This window comes from Sus scrofa, chromosome 10 (genome assembly GCF_000003025.6).
Source record: "Sus scrofa isolate TJ Tabasco breed Duroc chromosome 10, Sscrofa11.1, whole genome shotgun sequence".
NCBI classification, from domain to species: Eukaryota; Metazoa; Chordata; class Mammalia; order Artiodactyla; family Suidae; genus Sus; species Sus scrofa.
This window is the reverse complement of record NC_010452.4, coordinates 6,621,208-6,639,196: the sequence shown is the minus strand read 5'-3', so window position 1 is coordinate 6,639,196 and position 17,989 is coordinate 6,621,208. Positions and strand designations below refer to the sequence as shown.

The following is a 17,989-nucleotide window of genomic DNA, read 5'->3' as shown; positions in this document are numbered from 1 at the left end:
TGGTGATAGCAAGTGTTGTGGTTCTACTGTTTTCACAAAAGGGCTAATTATTGCGATTAGTATTATTGTTATTTATGGAGTTGGTTGTTTTGTACACACACTGTTGTTATAGATGTTTTCTTCTGCTTTTCGCTTATTTTGGTCCTAAAAGAAATTCATTCCTAAAGATATTGGTCATAAAGAAATATGTGAATTTTTAAAACTGTTTTTATGGTGAATTATATTGATACATTTTAAAATTAAAAACAATTTTGCAAATCTGGTATAAACTTTGTCAGGAGAGTTAAGCTTTTTCTGTTTGTGAATTCTCTTTGCTTATGTTTTAGTTAAAAAAAAATTTCATTATATATATGAGTGTGATTGGTCTTTCATTTTCTTTCTCGTATTCTCCCATTTTTATATTGTCTGTCTCCCAAACATTCTTTCAGTTATGACTGATTCATAAAATAAGCTGGGAAATATTCTTTTATTCCCTTTGCAATAATGTTTGTAAAAATTGGAATTACAGCTTTTGCAAATGTGTGGTATAACTTGATTTGCACAACTCTCTGGGCCCACTGTTTTCCTTGCGGGAAAAAAGTTTAACTTTAGACTATAATAGATAGTACTATGAATGTTGAAAACATTTTAAAAATTATCTTTCAATATTGAGGTATAATTTGCACCAAATATACACATCTTAAGTGTAAAGCTTGATGAAGTTTTAAAAAGGCATTCATCTGGGAGTCCCTGTTGTAGCTGAGCAGTAAGGAAGCCAACTAGCATCCTTGAGGATATGGGTTTGGTCCCTGGCCTTGCTCACTGGGTTAAGGATCTGGTGTGGCTCTGAGCTGTGGTGTAGATCACAGATGCAGCCCGGATCCCATGTGGCTGTAGCATAGGACAGCAACCGTAGCTTTGATTCGACCTCTAGCCTGGAAACTTTGATATGCCACACTATGGAAATGCAGCCCTAAAAAGCCAAAAATAGTTAAATAAATAAATAAAAATGCATTCATCTGGGTAAGCCCTACCCACATTGAGATAATTTCTTGCTGTCTTCCTTGGACCCTTTCCCCTTTCTTCCTCTGTTTTTTTTTTTTTTAATTTTTTTTTGGCTTTTTAGGGCTGCACCCAAGGCATATGGAAGTTCCCAGGCTAGGGGTCAATTGGAGCTGCAGCTGCTGGCTTACACCACAGCCACATCAATGCCAGATCCAAGCTACAGCATGACCTACATCACAGCTCACAGCAACGCCGGATGCCCAACCCACTGAGTGAGGCCGGGGATCCAACTGCATCCTTCCGGATACTCGGATACTTGTACGATTTGCTTTCTCTCTGCCACGACGGGAACTCCTCTTGCTCCCCTTTAAAGAGAGAGTGCACTATTCTGCCTTCTCTCACCACAGATGAGCTTTCGCCTCCGCATGTCGTATCAATGGTATTAAACAGTATGTTCTTGGTGAGCCTGTCATCTTTAACTCATGATCGTATCTGTGAGATTTAATCCATGTTGTTGCTTGTAGCAGTAGTTCATTTTTCTTTCATTGTTTCATTCTTCCAGTATATGAATATACTACAGTTTATCTATTCTGCAGTTGATAGATGCTTGGTTTCTTTCCAGCTCTTTTTTTCTTAAGTCAGTCTAACTTGGAAATGTTTTAAGGGACTTGTCTAATTTGCCTAAGAACTCAAGTTTAATTCTCATTTTCCACAGTCTTATATTCATAATCACATTGCAAGTGCAGTTTATGCCTCTGTTTTCACATCAGATACTACTTATTACACATCCACTGTCTTTCTAGACCAGTTAAGCCAGAGGTTTGTCAAGTTTACCAGTAAATCCATGGGGGCTAAAACTCAAGGTTATCCCTTGATTTTGTCCATCAACAGGACATAGGCCTCAAGGGCTTGAAAAACTAATCTTTTGACAGTAAGCTCTTTCACAATAATGAGTGTGCACTTAGAGTTGTCAGCAATACCATTTTTTGACTGTTTCAAAAGAAGGCAATTCTGATTCACTGATGTCTTTGCAACTGAAGAAATTGCTAGCAACTCTTGGGTAGATTTCAAAACTGGTCGCAAGTTCTCTGGGTTCTGTTGTGTGCAGCCCTTTATAATATGACTCCTCTTTGAAGCGTGAAAGTCCGTTTCGTAGCCTTGATCCGGGCTTGGTCACATGACTGGGTTTGGTCAGTGAAACAAGCCGAAGCCTGGATCTTCCTTCTACATTAGGGTCTCCCATCTTAAGTTGCTGAGAATTTTTCTGCTACAGTCAGAGCGAGCTTGGGGTAGATAGACTCCCATGATTATCCAGCCAAGTTCTAGAAGCTAGTGTGAGGCCGCATGAGACCATCCAGCCTCAGCCAAGCTGGTCCAGAGCAGAACTACCCAGGGGACGCACAAAACTATTAGGAAAATAGTAGTACATGTGGCGCCTTCAGTTTAACTGAACTTTCTTCCTGCACATTTATTTTATTTTTCCCTGTGCTTCTCAGGCACTCCTAATAGTAGTAGGACTGTTGTGCCCAATTCATTTACCAGATGTGTCTTTGGGACTGATAGTACTCCATGCACAAGTAGAGGCGTATGTCCATCCATTGTCTGCCCTTGCAAACGACAGTCCGAGTTTCTGAATGTGGCACAGAGTCGCTGATCTTAGATGGTCTATTTTGAGTCATGGCTTCTACCACAAAGTGGGAGTTGGCATGTGGTGGAAGATATCTTACCACCCAAACGATGCACGGAAACGCCACAGGTAAAAATTCAAGGCAATCCTTGGATTCAGAGACCTGAAGAGAAGCCAGCTCTTGAATAACCCCTTTGAAGACAAATATTGGTGACCTCTTTTGTAAAGGTATGAATAATATATCTGTCCATTTCACTGTGTCCTATATCTCTTCCCAAACACATTTTTCCAAATTTTCAGAAGTCCTTGCATATTACCTGGTTTTATATTAATTTGCTTTTTAATGAAAACTTGCCCTTGCAAGTGTGGAATAATTAAGTAGAGAGAGTAGGAAAATTTGACGAAAGGAGAAGATTTCCTGTGGAAGCACCTAGTTCTGGTTGATAAAATTGATACTTAAAAGGGGTAGGGCCAGGTCTGTCTTAGAAATGAAAGGAATCTGAGAGCAGACAGTTTAAATGTCTCTAGCTGCTTTACTAACTAGAAACACCGTACACACATTTGTTTCATTTCTAAATGTTTCTCTAAATGAGATAACTTAGACAAAAATAAAAACCCCACTTGGCTAGTTGTTTCCCAAGTGAGTTTTCCATTTTTAAAGACAGTAATGGAGGAATAGAAGTATCAGTTGTTTTTTGAATATTTCTCCTTTAGTACGAGAAATCCCAGATGGTCGAAGAGAGAAAGAGTTCGGGATGTAATAAAACTAAATAGAATTGATATCAAGCCTGCATTCAGCAATAGTCACATTCCTATCCAATCAAGCAGCTAAAAAGTCAGCAACAGCTCCTGTAGTTAAGTTAAAAATCTCTCATCTTTCAAATGCAAAATTTAGAGATAACGTGAGATGCTCCTCTGAATCGAGACAAGCATGTATATTTAAGAGAAGGTGTTCTGGGGTGAAGGAACTTTCGTCAGTGAAACCAACTTTTAGGGTAGCAGTATGTCTGTAACCTAGAAAAGAGAAAGCACAGGAAATGACTTGTGTTCCTGTCTCTGCGTGGCAGGTCATTTGGCTAACACGATTAAATGGATTGAGGTGCGTGAAAGCTGGGGGAAGGGGAGGGGCCAAAAAGGGATTAGAAGAAAAGGTGCCCTGCTACTTTAAAATTATGCATGCCTGGCCCCATCCTGGTCCCTCCCACCGCTGGAGGCACCTGCCGAGGGCTTGGGGAGCTCCGTTCCAGCCAGCAAGCCAGCAGACTGCGCTCTGCTTTTCAGGTAACCAGGTGTGTGCTGTGCAGAATCCCTGACTTGGGCTCCCAAGTCTTCCTTGCAGCCTTCGTGCTGCTGAGGCCTATTTGCTGAGAGTATCTGGGGGTTAAGGCACCGTTGCCAGGCAACCAGGGACAGTGGTCCTGTGAAGAGCCATTTGTCACACTGAGGGGACTGGTTGAAATACAATAAAGAAATGGTAACTCAGCTTATTTACCAATACAATTACTTACCCAGTATTAGGGTCCATATGTAACCTACAAATATGTAGTCAAATGAGGAAACACACAAGCGTTGGCTAAATACTAAGGCGTGGGACGGACAGATGGTGTTGGGTTTCTAATCAGCTTTACCTCGAGCTTAAAGTTGCCTCACATGCTGGGATGGGGCGGGTGTGTGTGTGTGTGTGTGTGTGTGTGTGTGACCCAAAGTGCTTGGCCAGCTTTATTCTGGACCTGTGCAAGTTAGCACTGTGTTTGAGCAACCGGTGCACAGGTAGAGGAAATCTATACAGTCCTTTACCTTGTTCAATAGAGTGGAGGGTGCTCATTCTCTTGGGGGGGTGGGTAGCAATCTGAAGTGACCATGGGGGAGAAATGCAGTAACATAAACACATGGAGATGAGTGAAACGCCAGTCCCCTGGGGTGCTTGATGTGCCCAATAGCAGGCAGGTGGTTTCTGACTGTATGAGTATTTGACTCCAGACCATGTCTTTCTAAATGTTTTTTTTGAGCGGTTGTTTAGAAAAGAACCAAAGTTGGAAAGACGCCCCCCCCCCCCCCCGCTGCCACTTTGTCTTGACGGGCTGTTTTTGATTTGCAGAGCCCAGCTGCTACTCCGGTCGTGACCTCTGCCGAGAAGGCCTTCAGTGTCGCCCCAGTGTGAAGTTGCCCGAAAAAAAGGAGCCTTTCAACGTTGCTTAAAGCACCCTGCTCTCAGGTGTTGCTGGCCAGTCTGATGGCCTTATTATTTATTTAGGGCTGCTTTCCTGGGAGGAGAATGCTTTTGTGTAAACATGCATCGCTTGGCTCTTTCCCTGGGCCTCGGCTTCTTGTTTCATGTCCCTGAAACGTGGCTCTTTGCCTATTTCGCTTCTGTGTCGTGGGCTGACGCCCAGGGCCTTTTCCCCAGGCTGGAGAACGTGGGAGCTTTCAAGAAGGTCTCGGTCGTGCCAACCCACGCGACGTGTGGACTCCTGGGCCGGAGCACTTTTTGTCAGAGCCCGGCTGCGCCGAGAGCCTCCGGGCCTGTCCCCAGCAGTTCTGCATTCAGGATTGCCCGTACCGATCATCACCCGCCACCTACACGGCCCTTTTCTCAGCGGGCCTCCGCAGCTGCATCATCATGGACAAGCGAGACTTGAGTCCCAAAGCCCCCAGCCGCTCTGCAAGCCTCATTTTTGGAAATCACAAAGCTGCTTTGCTTCTCCCCCGGCTCCAAGGCTGGCCGCATCATTTACTCTGGCTGTGTGGCTGAAAGCTGAGCAAGAGGGTGTCATGTAAGTTGTGGGGAGGGGGGTAAGCTTTCTGGGGGCTCCTGAGAAATCAGTCGGTGGTGGCAGCTCAAGTCCCCCACCAAACATGAAGGTGCATTGGAATTCATGCCATTGAAGACCCAACTGCTGTTTTTTTTTTTTTTTTTTTTTTTTCCAAAATTCAAGGTATTTTTCTCCTCGCCAGGGATGAAGTGAACCTTCACAAAAGTAGGTTAAGATAATTTCATCGCAGGCAGACATGTTTACACCTGGCTCAGTTTGGTGTTCAGTAGCTTAGCTAAACCTTTTGGCCTTTGTTTTGAGAGGCTGAACCAGGCTCAGGGTAAGTTTGAAGGCATGGGGACTAGTAAGCAAAGTAGGGGCTGTTTTCAATGCCTTGGTCTAGGTTTGTGTAAACAGCCAACCCTTGCTAGAGTGTACAGTTTTCACTAGACAGACAGCTCTCCCAGGGGTTAGGACTGTGTTTTATGTATCCTTTTTTGGACCAGGAAAGCATGTTTGTTTGAGTGTGGAAGATGCGTTCACTCAAATGAGTGATACTCTCGTCTCTGATGAGAGGTAGCTTTTGACCTCTGTGTTTTGGCTGTTGGGAAGGATTCGGAGGAGCAGAAAGGGTTCCCGAAGCATTTATACCATTGATCCTACTAGAAATGCCTTCCGTGAGTTAGGAGTGGGGCTTCCTTAACATTTTCTGTTATTTTATGTAATGCCTCTTTTTCATCCTGTAATAGTTGCCTTAACTGATAGTGAAAGTTCCCCCTGAGTCTCTACAGCCAGCCTGGAACTGGGCGTAAGTGGGACAGTTCGAGGCATTTTTTTGGTTTGGCTTTTGTCTTCCTGTAGGCCTTCTGGCTCAGCCCCTATGACGTTGTCTTTCTGTAAGGATATTGGCCAAATACCTGAAAACTTGTGAAACAAACCAGAAAACTCTTACAATCTCATAAGCAAATATGATTTAAATATCTCTGGTGTTTAGTTTTCATTTGCCAAGTGAGAAGTTGGCATATTTTCCTTAGGTTTTATTTGGAGGGAAAATCATCACAAACCCTTACCCTGTTTCTGTCTGCCCCCTAAAAGAAAACCCTGTTCCCTTATTGTTTGAAATGTCAGTAAATCCAACCCCCTTAGTTTATGCAATGCCTAAAGAGTCTTAAAAATTGGCTCTTGACGAATGTAGTCAGGATGAATAATTTTTTTTTCCAAGCTTTTTCCAAGGGATATAGCTGTACAAAATTCATCTTGTATTGGTATCATTTTGTATAAATAAGGCCGAGGACTATTTAGAGAGGCAGTAGCACGTGGTTTATGGTTTTAAGAGTTCCGTGCATCAAGGTCGTTTCCATTCTCAAAATTAAAATACCTGTGGGAATTGGGGGAATTTCGGGGTGTTTGCACTAGATAAGTAAAACAAACAAAACATGGATTATCCAATTATTGTTTATCCAGGAGCAAAATAAATCCAGTTCCTAAATATTTTGCTACCTGCCTTCTTCTCACATTCATTATCTACAAAACCTAGTATGTTTACAAGCAAACAAAATAGCAGGGAAGATAATCAATAGCATATGAAGAAATGCATTTTCAGTAGGCTTGGGGAAATAAGCCTGCTTTTGGCAAATACATTCTTGAGTAATGGTCACATTCTAACTTGTAGATTTAAACTCAAGAATAGTGGTTGGAGGCAGGCTCTTGGTAGATTGTTTTAAGACCTGGGGGCAGGGAATGAAGAGCGTCCCTTTCATTCCCTTGACTTAGAAATTGCCACTCACCAAAGGGTTAAGAAAAATCACAGGAGAGTTTCCACAAAACCGTACTCCCTCTTTATATAAAATCTGTGGGTCGACTAAACCTATTCGCCTAAGTGAAAATATACTTGTTCTCAAAATGTTATCACCAAGTATGTGTATGAAGTGGAATAAGATAGTGATAGTAAAACAGGGGCTATTCAGTGTTCTCCCAATATTATTCCCTCGCAACTCTCAGAAAAAACTAACGCGAGTGAGAAGGAATAATTGGTGGAACAAGTGCCCTTGAAGGGAAAGTTTTAAACACCTTTAGCTGTAATGCTCGGTTGGCCTGATCTTGGATTCAAGGAGATGACTACTTGCCATTTTTTTGAGAGTCTGCCCTGTGCTAGGCTGTGCTTCTCGTTTTAGAAAACACATGGTCTTCCGGGAAGACAGAGCGGCGTTATTACTAAGTCAGCACAGCGTAAGTGAGCCCAGAGAAAGGCCCCTAAGCGTCTTGAGCAGGGCTTTCACATGGAGGTAGATGAATTGAGTGGGAGACCACAGCTGGGTGAAGAAAGGAATCCAGATTCCTCTGGGACTTGACAAAATTCTGCTCCCCCAGTGCACTGCCTTCTTGAGTTCTTGTCTGTGAGATGCAGGCTGATGAGCGTCTTTAATAGCTAGTTGTTTGGGGGCGATGTTGATGGCTCATGTCCATGATATTTCTTTAAATAGCAGATTTTGGGGTATAATCCACTCAGGGCTGCGGGCAAACACTGATAATATTCTCTATCCTGACAAAAAGTTGAGCTGCTGTGTTGAAAGGTAACAGCAGGGAAAGGGGCTTGAATTCATGTTTCCGCCCATTGGGTGCAGACTGGCCAGGAGCACCCAATGATGTAATTAGCATAAAAATAACTTAGAGTCAACATAAGTTAATATAGAAAATAAAAAACCGTAAAAATCCATGTCTAAAGAGGTGGGGAAGGAAGGAGTGCTACTGTGATAAAGAGAGAAGTGATTTAAAAAAAAAAAATTGGGTAACTGGCCTGGCACAGGACCTAGAAATTGTCTGAGAATGCTTCTCTTAGAATATGTATGCCTGTGTCTTGAGAGGGGTGGATGATCTTTCCTGCAAGGTCATGAACCTCATCTCAGTGCCTCAGTTGGGTGGTGTGGTCATGGCAGGCTCGGCAGTCCCCTTAGAGACACTGGCTTTGGCTTCTGGCCAGTTGATGGTGCACTAAGTAAATAAAGGCTGTAGTTGTGCATTTTCCGTTTCATCCTGAGACTTAAATAGAGCAATTCTGACTTTAGCGCTAGCAGTTTAGAGCCTTCGATGGACACTAAACTGTCTTTACATTCAAAAAATAGAAAGAAAGGAAAGATTTGCACTGGTGGCTCAATACCCAAGCGGGATGTGGTATATGGTGCCGCTTCCTATAAAAGAAATAGCAGAGGAACTAATGAGCCAATAGGCTAAATGTTGGTTTTGCAGGATGATTCAACCACTTGAGCGTCCATCGTGAATGTCTAATGAGGTTCTGGGGGAGTAGATAGTACATAAGAAATCTATTTTTTGTTGAGCCGAAGGGGCTTTGGAATCAAAGGACAGCTGGCCCTGAGTATGATGACTTTCAGGGACTTACTCATTGTGACCCTTTGAGTGGAGTTGGGGTCAGTTACATAACCATGACTGCATGATGCCTTAGCCTGCCTTTGGTTGGAGGCTGATCTTGTCTCTTTTCTGGTTGCCTCCTAAGGTGTGTCATAGAAAAGACGATGGACGGGCAGATTGTGTTCAAACTTACAATATCTGAGAAAGAGACCATGTTTTATTATCGCACAGTAAATGGTTTGCAGCCTCCAATAAAAGTAATGACACTGGGGAGAATTCTTGTGAAGAAATGGATTCATCTTAGTGTGCAGGTGAGTAAAATAAAAAACATTTCACATTTGGTTAAACACAAGAATCCAACTTCCTTTCTTCCTTTCCAATGGCATCTTCCCTCAAGATCGGAAGCATTACCTTTTGATGTCAAGTATGTGCCAATGACAACTAAAGGAAAATAATATTTAAATGACCTCATGATGTAGCTCTTGATAATGTCAGCAGTTCTCCCTTAAAATTGCGGTGAAAGTGCCCACAGAAACTTAGGGAAATTCTGTTTCGAGTAATATCCTCAGGAAATTTTTGTTCTATTTGGTGAGTATATTTTATTTGGTTCAAAGATGTGTAAGGGCTCTTTGGCTGTCCAGTGCTAATGTGACTAGTCGTGGCCGTGTTAGGAGCCCCGCCTGGTTTTTACAGCTGTCCTTTGTAGATAGCCTCTGATGATAAGAATAAAGTGTGGCTGTTGTGTTAAAAGGCTGACCTTAGAACTAATGAACTTTACACATCAGACGCGCCAAAGGTGTTACATTATGACTTCAGTTGTCAAGCACAGTTCGTATTAGCCTTCGAAGCTGCTAAAGGCTGCGATAACTGTGAGATGTGTGGTATTTTATGGTTCCCGGGGCTAGAGACAGCTTGTTCTTTTGTTTCTTCAGGGCTCTGGAATGGTCCAAGGCAGGCAAACCTCACCCTTGCTTTCTTCTTTTCTTTTTCAGTCAGAGGTACTCTGTACTGCAGTTTTCAGTCTGTGCTCTCACAGGTTCATCCACACGGGGTCCATGCGAACCCCATTTGCACCAGTTATCGTCATTCACTGTTTATGAAAATAATTGTTGGTTTCTCAACTCTTCCCCTCGCAGTGAAGCAGGGAGTGAGTAGACTTCCTTAGAGGATCTTGAGAATCCGTATTTGGATTTTTATTTTATTTTACTTATTTTTTTTAGGGCTGCCCCTTGGCATATGGAGGTTCCCAGGCTGGGGGTCAAATTGGAGCTGTAGCTGCTGGTCTATGCCACAGCAATGTCAGATCCAAACCAGGTCTGTGACCTACACCATAGCTCATGGCAGCACCAGATCCTTAACCCACTCAGTGAGGCCAGGGACTGAACCTGCTTCCTCAGGGATGCTAGTCAGATTGGTTTCTGCTGAGCCATGATGGGAACTCCCCATATTTGGACTTTAAAGTCTTTTCAGCTGGGCTCTCTTCTTGAGGCTTCAAATACACTTACTTCATACTTATCTTTCTTTGGTCAGATGAGAACCGGATATTCTGCCATGTATGTGCACAAAAGGCATGAAAAGCCTTAGGAAGAACATGAAAAATGTAAATGCAGGAGTTCTCATTGTGGCTCAGCGGTGATGAACCGACTAGTATCCATGAAGACGCGGGTTCGATCCCTTGCCTTTCTCGGTGGTTAAGGATCCAGTGTTGCCATAAGCTGCAGCGTAGGTCAGAGACACTGCTTGGATTCCACATTGCTGTGGCTGTAGTGTAGGCCAGTAGCTCCAGCTCTGATACGACCCCTAGCCTGGGAATTCCATATGCCTGTGGGTATGGCCCTAAAAAGACAAAAAATATATATACACATACATGTATATAAATGCAGAGAGGGTATTCCCTTTGTGGCTCAGCTGTTGGTGAACCCGACTAGGAGCCATGGGGATGTGGGTTTGATCCCTGGTCTCGCTCAGTGGGTTAAGGATCCGGTATTGCCATGAGCTGTGGTGCGGGTTGCAAATGAGGCTCGGATTCTGTGCTGCTGTGACCGTGGTGTAGGCCAGCGGCTGTAGCTCTGATTTCGACCCCTAGGCTCTAGGAACTTCCATATGCTGCAAGTGCAGCCCTAAAAAAGCAAAATAAAAAATAAATAAAATGCAGAGAGGTGACAAGGATGGGTTTCCATAGGAAGGTGTTGACAAAGTGATACTTACTCAGGATACTGTGCTTATTATCTATTCTGCTTTAAGTGACGATCCGAGTTCAGCCAATTCAGTTGGCGGGAGCAGGGTTTCCATGCCACCAGGGTTGAAAGGACCTACGCAAAGGCAGTCACGTCTGATGGCTGTGCCTACGATGGGTTCAGTCTGTCAGTGCTTACCTCTCCTTGGTTGAGTGGTTGGCAGATAGGGGACTCATGTCTTCTCTCACTGGATGTCTGTTCCACCCACTGACCAGTGCCACAGAATTGGGTGGTCATGTTCAAAATGGGGAACTAGAACCCACCGAAGACAATCTGCAGAAGGTGTCCAGTAGATAGATTTGTTGCATATTTTTGTATCTGTGATGATGCAAAACCTTTTTTACTTGCCTTTATTTTGCCTTCTCTGTGAAACCGTGCCGTGGGCTGGCAGGCAGTAGTACATTAAAAGCTTTACAGGGAAAGTTGAAAATCCACATGTGAAGAGGTAACGACGACGGAATTCCTCTCCTGGGAGTCCAGTGCTCTTCGCTTGCCTATTGAAATCAGCATTCTCCTTTCAATACACGCCAAAGAGGAGTCTCTTCTAGTTGAGGCAAAATTTCTTTATAAATCTTTAAATCTTCCCCTTCTTTCAAGAAAAGGTTAAAGTACTTAGGATTTAATGAGACTGCTTTATTTCATAACTGTTGGACTATCAAGAGAAAACGTGTCCTTTCCAATTTGTGCTCTTCCTTTATTTATTTTTACACATTAGCCCCCCCCCCATTCTACCTTTTACGTTGAAACTACAGAAATAAACAGTCACCTTGCATTAGAAGAACCATGCAGATGGGTCGTTGATTCATCTGGCATTTATTGACAGATGCGGGGTACTTGACATCATGGGAATCTGGATTCATTCTAATAAAAATTAAAGAGCAATTACTCTAAATTGGAGGTCTGCATGGGGTTGCTTGAAGTGGATGCCAGTCTGAAGACATTTGAGATATTCCACTTATGATCATTCATGTTATAGATGTTTAATAAGGCATGTGCTCTTCCTTAGAAGTTACAGGAAGCATTGGGAAGAAGGGATGAGTAGAGACATATGATTCAGGAGGTGCGACTCTGTGGTCTTAACAAATGCACCTGACTCACGTGACTGAAAATTAGAGGATTGGACTAGATGAACAAAAGGAGGCTTCTTGAAATGTTGCATAAAAATGTCAGTGACTTTTGAGGTATGAAGAGCTGTGAAATTATATGGGGTGGCCTAGGTATAGGTGGTAAGTGTAGGGTCAGCTCCTCAACCCACAGTGGGGCTTGTCCTTGGTTCTGTTTCCCCAAGGGATCTGCTTTTACATGTTTTCTTAGGGCCTGTGGACAAGATCCGAACAAATGCAGCTTGTTACTCTTTCCATGTATAAGTGCAAAGAGCCTTTGACTATAAAATCTAACTCCCTCCCTGTTGTGTTATTATATGGTGCATCCAAATTCTGTTTGACTTTGAGATTAGGGATTTCCTTCCTGCTGGGCATAGGAAAGAACACAGAATTGGTAATCTGGCTTAGTCAAGTTTAAAAGTGGAAGTCTCTAGTTAAGGTGTATGTGGGAGTTCCCGTTGTGGCGCAGTGGTCAACGAATCTGACTAGGAACCATGAGGTTGGGGGTTCGATCCCTGGTCTTGCTCAGTGGGTTAAGGATCTGGTATTGCCATGAGCTGTGGTGTAGGATGCAGACGCTGCTCGGATTGCATGTTGCTGTGGCTGTGGTGTAGGCCAGTGGCTGCAGCTCCGATTGGACCCCTAGCCTGGGAACCTCCATATGCCGGGAGTGGCCCAGAAAAGGTACAAAGACAAAGAAAAAGTGTAAAAAATAGTGTATGTGTAAGTTTTCTCAACTTTCAATATCGCCACAAATGAATTGTACATGGCAGGTGCACATGTGTATGAAAATAAAACCTACATCTTAACTCATGGAATTGGCTCAGAAACCAGAATTTAACTTACAAAGACATAGTGGCATAAAATTAATTAACCAATCTGACCTTACCTATTAACTCAGACCATTCACTCATGTCAGCTTACCATCAGAAAAATCAAAATTCTCATTTCTCAAATCCAGAAAAAGAAAAGATTTTAAATAATGAAATCCCTGGGGCAAAAACCAACAAACAAAAAACAAAAAACAAAAAAAACAACAACAACAAAAAAAAACAGAAAGAGCCAGACATACTGCATATTGGAGGTATAGTTTCCTAAACAAAAAATGCCTGATGTTATAGTAATGGATCAACAGCTTTTTTCAAGAACTAGCATTTTGAAGCTTCAACCTGTTGGAAAATGATGAGTTTTTAAATTAATATTCATTCAGGACTTGAATCTGACATGATTGCCAATTTAAATTTCACTTTGGGGTTTAATATATTGGCTATTTCAAATTATATCAAGCTGAAATTCGTTATTTTTTTTTTGTACTAAAACTGGAAAAAAATTCAGACTTTATTATCAAATGGGGAACACTGATAAAATTCGAAGATTTTTTAAAGTTTAGTTTTCATATAAATCGGCACATGTTATAGTTGTTGTAAGAGATCTCTTCGGACTTTTTTGGGCCATGCCCACGGCTTGTGAAAGTTTCTGGCCAGGGATGGAATCCTCCCTGCAGCAGTGACCCTGCCCACTGCAGTGACAATGCTGGATCCTTCACCTGCTGTGCCACAACGGAACTCTTGGGTTTTCTTTTTTTTTTTTTTTTTTTTTAAATTTTGAAATACGTGAAATTTTGAAATTCACCAGTTTGTTAGGACTTGGTGGGTAAAACAACTTAGAAGTACATTGACATTTAGTCGAGATCATTTAAAGATAAAACCTCAGTTGCCTACGAAGGTACTGTTTTCTCTTAAATAGTTCTGCACATTGTACGGGACAAATACCATCCAATGATCATTAACATAGTAACCCTTTAGTAGTGATGTTGAAATGCAGCCAATTGCTTACTATAATTAGAAGCTGATGAAATACCCCAAGTACGGAAAAGCAGGAAATGGTTTAGCGGCAGGGTTTTTTACATCAGCTGGACGGTTTTGAAGGCTCCTTGATACACCGGCATTTCAAGAGCCACAGATGGCCCCAGCTTTCACAGTAATGTGAAAAAGAGCAGTTTGAATCGGATGCAGTGAAGGGAAAAAAAAATGCATGGGTAAATAAAGTTTTAGGAATCAATAGATGAAGAGTAGGCGTTTCATAATCATAGTTTGTTCATGAACTATGTTCTTTTGATTTATGTATTCCACCTGAAAAAAGGAAAACTATTGATACTGCTGGAGAACAAGAAAATGCAATTTAACCAACATTGGTTAGAATAGATGAACCACCTCTGTCAATTAATCTCTGGAGTGTATGCCCATGTGCACACTTAGTAAAGGTATTTCCATATGTCTTTTGATTGAAGGAACATAAGAGGTCCACGCAGCCTCACGGAAGCTGCCTGACTCACTGCAGTTAAGCTCTGTGTCCTGGAACTCTCCCGGGGGCACCATCTCTATCCCTATCCCCACCCAGAAAGAATCTCAAACCTTATTGATCCACAATGCTTAAAACTAGACCTATTTATATGTATGTGAAAGCCTTCTGTTTGTATCTCATCAGCTGAATATCAGCCAAGTTGGTGAAATAGATATTCAAAACTAAGTAAAGATCAATAGAACCTAACAAAGCTTTTCCGAAGAATTAAAGATGATATCTGCTGTTACTGAGCACAGATTAGGTGTACTGGATTTAAAAAAATGCACCTTGGGAAGGTTAAATTATCTGCCTAAATCTACAGTCTCAAGTTTCTTGGACCTTTAACTTAATACATTGCTATGAACCTATGTCACTGTAAAGGTAGAAGGAGTAATTAATTTTCTGAAGAGAGATGAACTTTCTGAAGTTTTCTGAATCCCCCCTACAAAAACTAAACTGAAAAAATATATCTGTAAAGTGAGTATAAATTTTCCTACGTCTTTGTAACATTTGCGATGTAAATATTTGTAGTGTTTCACGTATTCATACACAATTTGTACAAGTAAAATCCATATATTTTGCAACTGTATCAGTGATGCAGGTGGCTAACATGAACCACAGAATGTAATTTTATATAAGTTCTACTTGATATCTTATGGTATATCACAGTCAGGAAAGGATGAGGATGATGGTTTGATCCCTGGCCTTTCACGGTGGGTTGAGGATCAGGCGTTGCCATGAGCTGTGGTGTAGGTCACAGACGGGGCTCGGAACCTGTGTTGCTGTGGCTGTGGTGGAGACCGGTAGCTGCAGCTCTGATTCACCCCATAGCCTGGGAACTTCATGTGCCATGGATACAGCCCTAAAATAGCAAAAAACAAACAAAAAAAAAAAAACCAAAAAACTACAGTGGATTAAAGCAAGAATATTCTGTATGATACACAGAACCAAGCCTTGTAATGATAGGGTAGAAATAAGGGGGGAAGGTTTTCCCACTTAATTACGTGCAAAGGTAAAAACCATCCAGGTAAAAATTACTCTCTGTATGTTTTTGCATGAGACTATACATATGATCAAAAAGTTTGACATTTTACTTAAAAGTGTGCAACCTCAGTACAGTATTGAGTTCCAAAAGGGGAAGGTTTTGGACCATTTTGACTTTACAAAAAGTGTGCAACCCAAAAAAGACAACTGTGCAACCTCAGGAAAGTTATGTCACTCTTTGAAATGTTCTATACTTATTATAATTGGGAGCAAAGATGAATCCAGGCTATTTAGCTTCTACCATAATTGTGACATGTGAAGAAAATAATGTCCAATAAGGTACTTTATAGTTTGCTATGATGGAGCTTACAGTCTCCTAGAAAAAGACAAATCATCGCACCAATGAAAGCAAAATTTCAAATGTGATATATTCCATGTGATGATCTGAAGGACAATTTGATCAAATCTCTGAAGTCCAGGAAGGCTTACTTTGAAGAACGTGTATTAGACATATGTATTAGTTTTCTAAGCCTGCTCTTAAAAAAAAATCACAAAACTGAGTAAGCTAAAACAACAAAAAACAGTTTGGGAGGATGGAAGTCGGAAACGAAGGCATCTGTGAGGCCAGGCACCTTGTGAGACCAATGGAGGAATATCCTTACTTGGTGCTTCTGGCTTCTGTCATTTGCTAGAAATTCTGTTACTTGATTTTTAAATGTATTTTAATTTTGGTCACTTTGAGGGCTGCACCCATGGCATATGGAAGTTCCCAGGCTAGGGGTTGAATCAGAGCTGCAGCTGCCAGCCTGCACCACAGCCACACCAGATCTGAGACCTAGGATGCAGCTGGCAGCAACACAGGATCTCTAACCAACTGAGCGGGGCCAGGGTTGGACCCATCTCCTCATGGATACTAGTCAGTTTCGTCACCGCTGAGCCACAACAGGAATTCCCAGAAATTCTGTTTTTAGATGCATCTCTCTAATCTCTGCCTTCACTGTCACGTGGCCATCTTCTCCCCCTTGTGTCACCGTCTTCTCTTCTTACAAGGACTTCAGTCCTACTGGATTCGGATGGATCCAGTTGACTTGATCTTCACTTGATTATGTCTGTGAAGATGCTATTCCCAAGTAAAGTTGCATTCACAGGCACTGCCCTTAGGACTTCAGCCTTTTGGGGGGACCATGATTTAACTGATAGCCGTGTGTATTCAAAAGAACGTATGGGATTCAGTTAGGCAAGGAGACTGGAGAAGAACAGTGCATACATGCGTGGGAAATGGCAGAAATGCTCTTTTGCCGAAAGAACTGTCGCACATGAGATACTGAAAGGCCAGTGTGGGGGAGTGCAGCGAAGTGGAGCAGCGTGCCACATGAAGCTGTTGGAAGTTCAATGTGGGCCACGTTAACGTGTTTGCAAGGGGACTCTCTGGAAATGCTTTATATGGGGAACGGAGACGACGGAAGCAGGGAGAGCGAATGGCCTGAGCAGATGATCTTGTCCTAAAGACCCCTTGGGCTGCAGTGAAGAACAGTGTGCAGAGGACAAGAACGAAGAGTCGTTCTTAAGGTGGTCGGAGCCCAAGTGGGGCACCAGCACACCTTGAACTGTGCCGGCATTGGTTGATAGGCAGAGAAGCGGTCAGCTTTGAGAACTGTTGAGGAATTAAAATGCAAAGGACATGTTGATGGAAGAAGAGTGGAGGTTAAGGGAAAGAGAGGTGATAAATCCTAGATTTCTGATGGGATGATTGTATGGATAGCGGTTTCATTTGTCCAAAGAGAAACTCGAGAAGAGGGTCAGGTATTTGATATTTGGTACTTGCAAGTGAGCCTGCTACTTGGGGGTGATAATTGTCAATTCTAGAAATCGTTATGACCGTTGAGAAACTTTCAGCAATATTCTGACACTCACACTCCATTGTGTCTTCATTTTTCTTGGGCCGGGGGCAGGTATTCTTGTTTCCTTCTATCCTTTGGTGGATTACAAAGTGTATGACAAAATAAAATCATCAGAATTTAAAATAGAAAATGACCCACTCCAATCAGCTATGTCAGGAAAGATGCATAAAAAAAGTAGGATCTGAGTTAACTCTTGAAGGGAAAAAATAGCTTTTAATAGGTGGAGAAGAGGGAGGAAGAAATACAGGAGGAATGGTGAACAATGACTGGGAGATGAAAATAGCAAAAGATGTTAGAAGGGGTTGGGGGTGGTCTGAGTTTCTCAGAAATATATCATTGTTAAATGAAAAAGGCTGGAAACCATAGCTTAGAGGGATGCACAGAGCTATGAAGTTGGTTGCTTTTGTTTCCCCTCTGACAGACAACCTAGGTTTTTTTTTTTTTTTAACCTGTTCCGAATCCAATTTATTTCATAACTATTATCTGCCATTAGTATGTGCACAGTATATACACCAAAATACAGGTTTGTCTAGATAATGTGTGTAAAAAGAGCACACCTCTCGTGGCAGTGTTAACCTTTTACCAAGTCTGATTGTGATCAGTCTAATATTTTGTAGCAAAATTTTAAGTTCATTAAGACCTTCATTCTGGAAAAACCCCTAATCAAAATCTCAAGTGACACATGGATAAA

General features: G+C 42.1%; 1 protein-coding gene across 1 annotated transcript in view; it reads left to right on the top strand.

Moving 5' to 3' along the window:
• USH2A (usherin) overlaps positions 1 to 17,989 on the top strand; it is an 837,143-nt gene that overhangs the window by 23,537 nt on the left and 795,617 nt on the right. The window contains 4 exon segments of the mRNA XM_021064292.1: positions 4,710 to 5,113; positions 5,116 to 5,298; positions 5,301 to 5,385; positions 8,876 to 9,041. Coding sequence (XP_020919951.1) covers positions 4,903 to 5,113; positions 5,116 to 5,298; positions 5,301 to 5,385; positions 8,876 to 9,041 — 645 coding nt within the window. The 5' untranslated portion in view covers positions 4,710 to 4,902.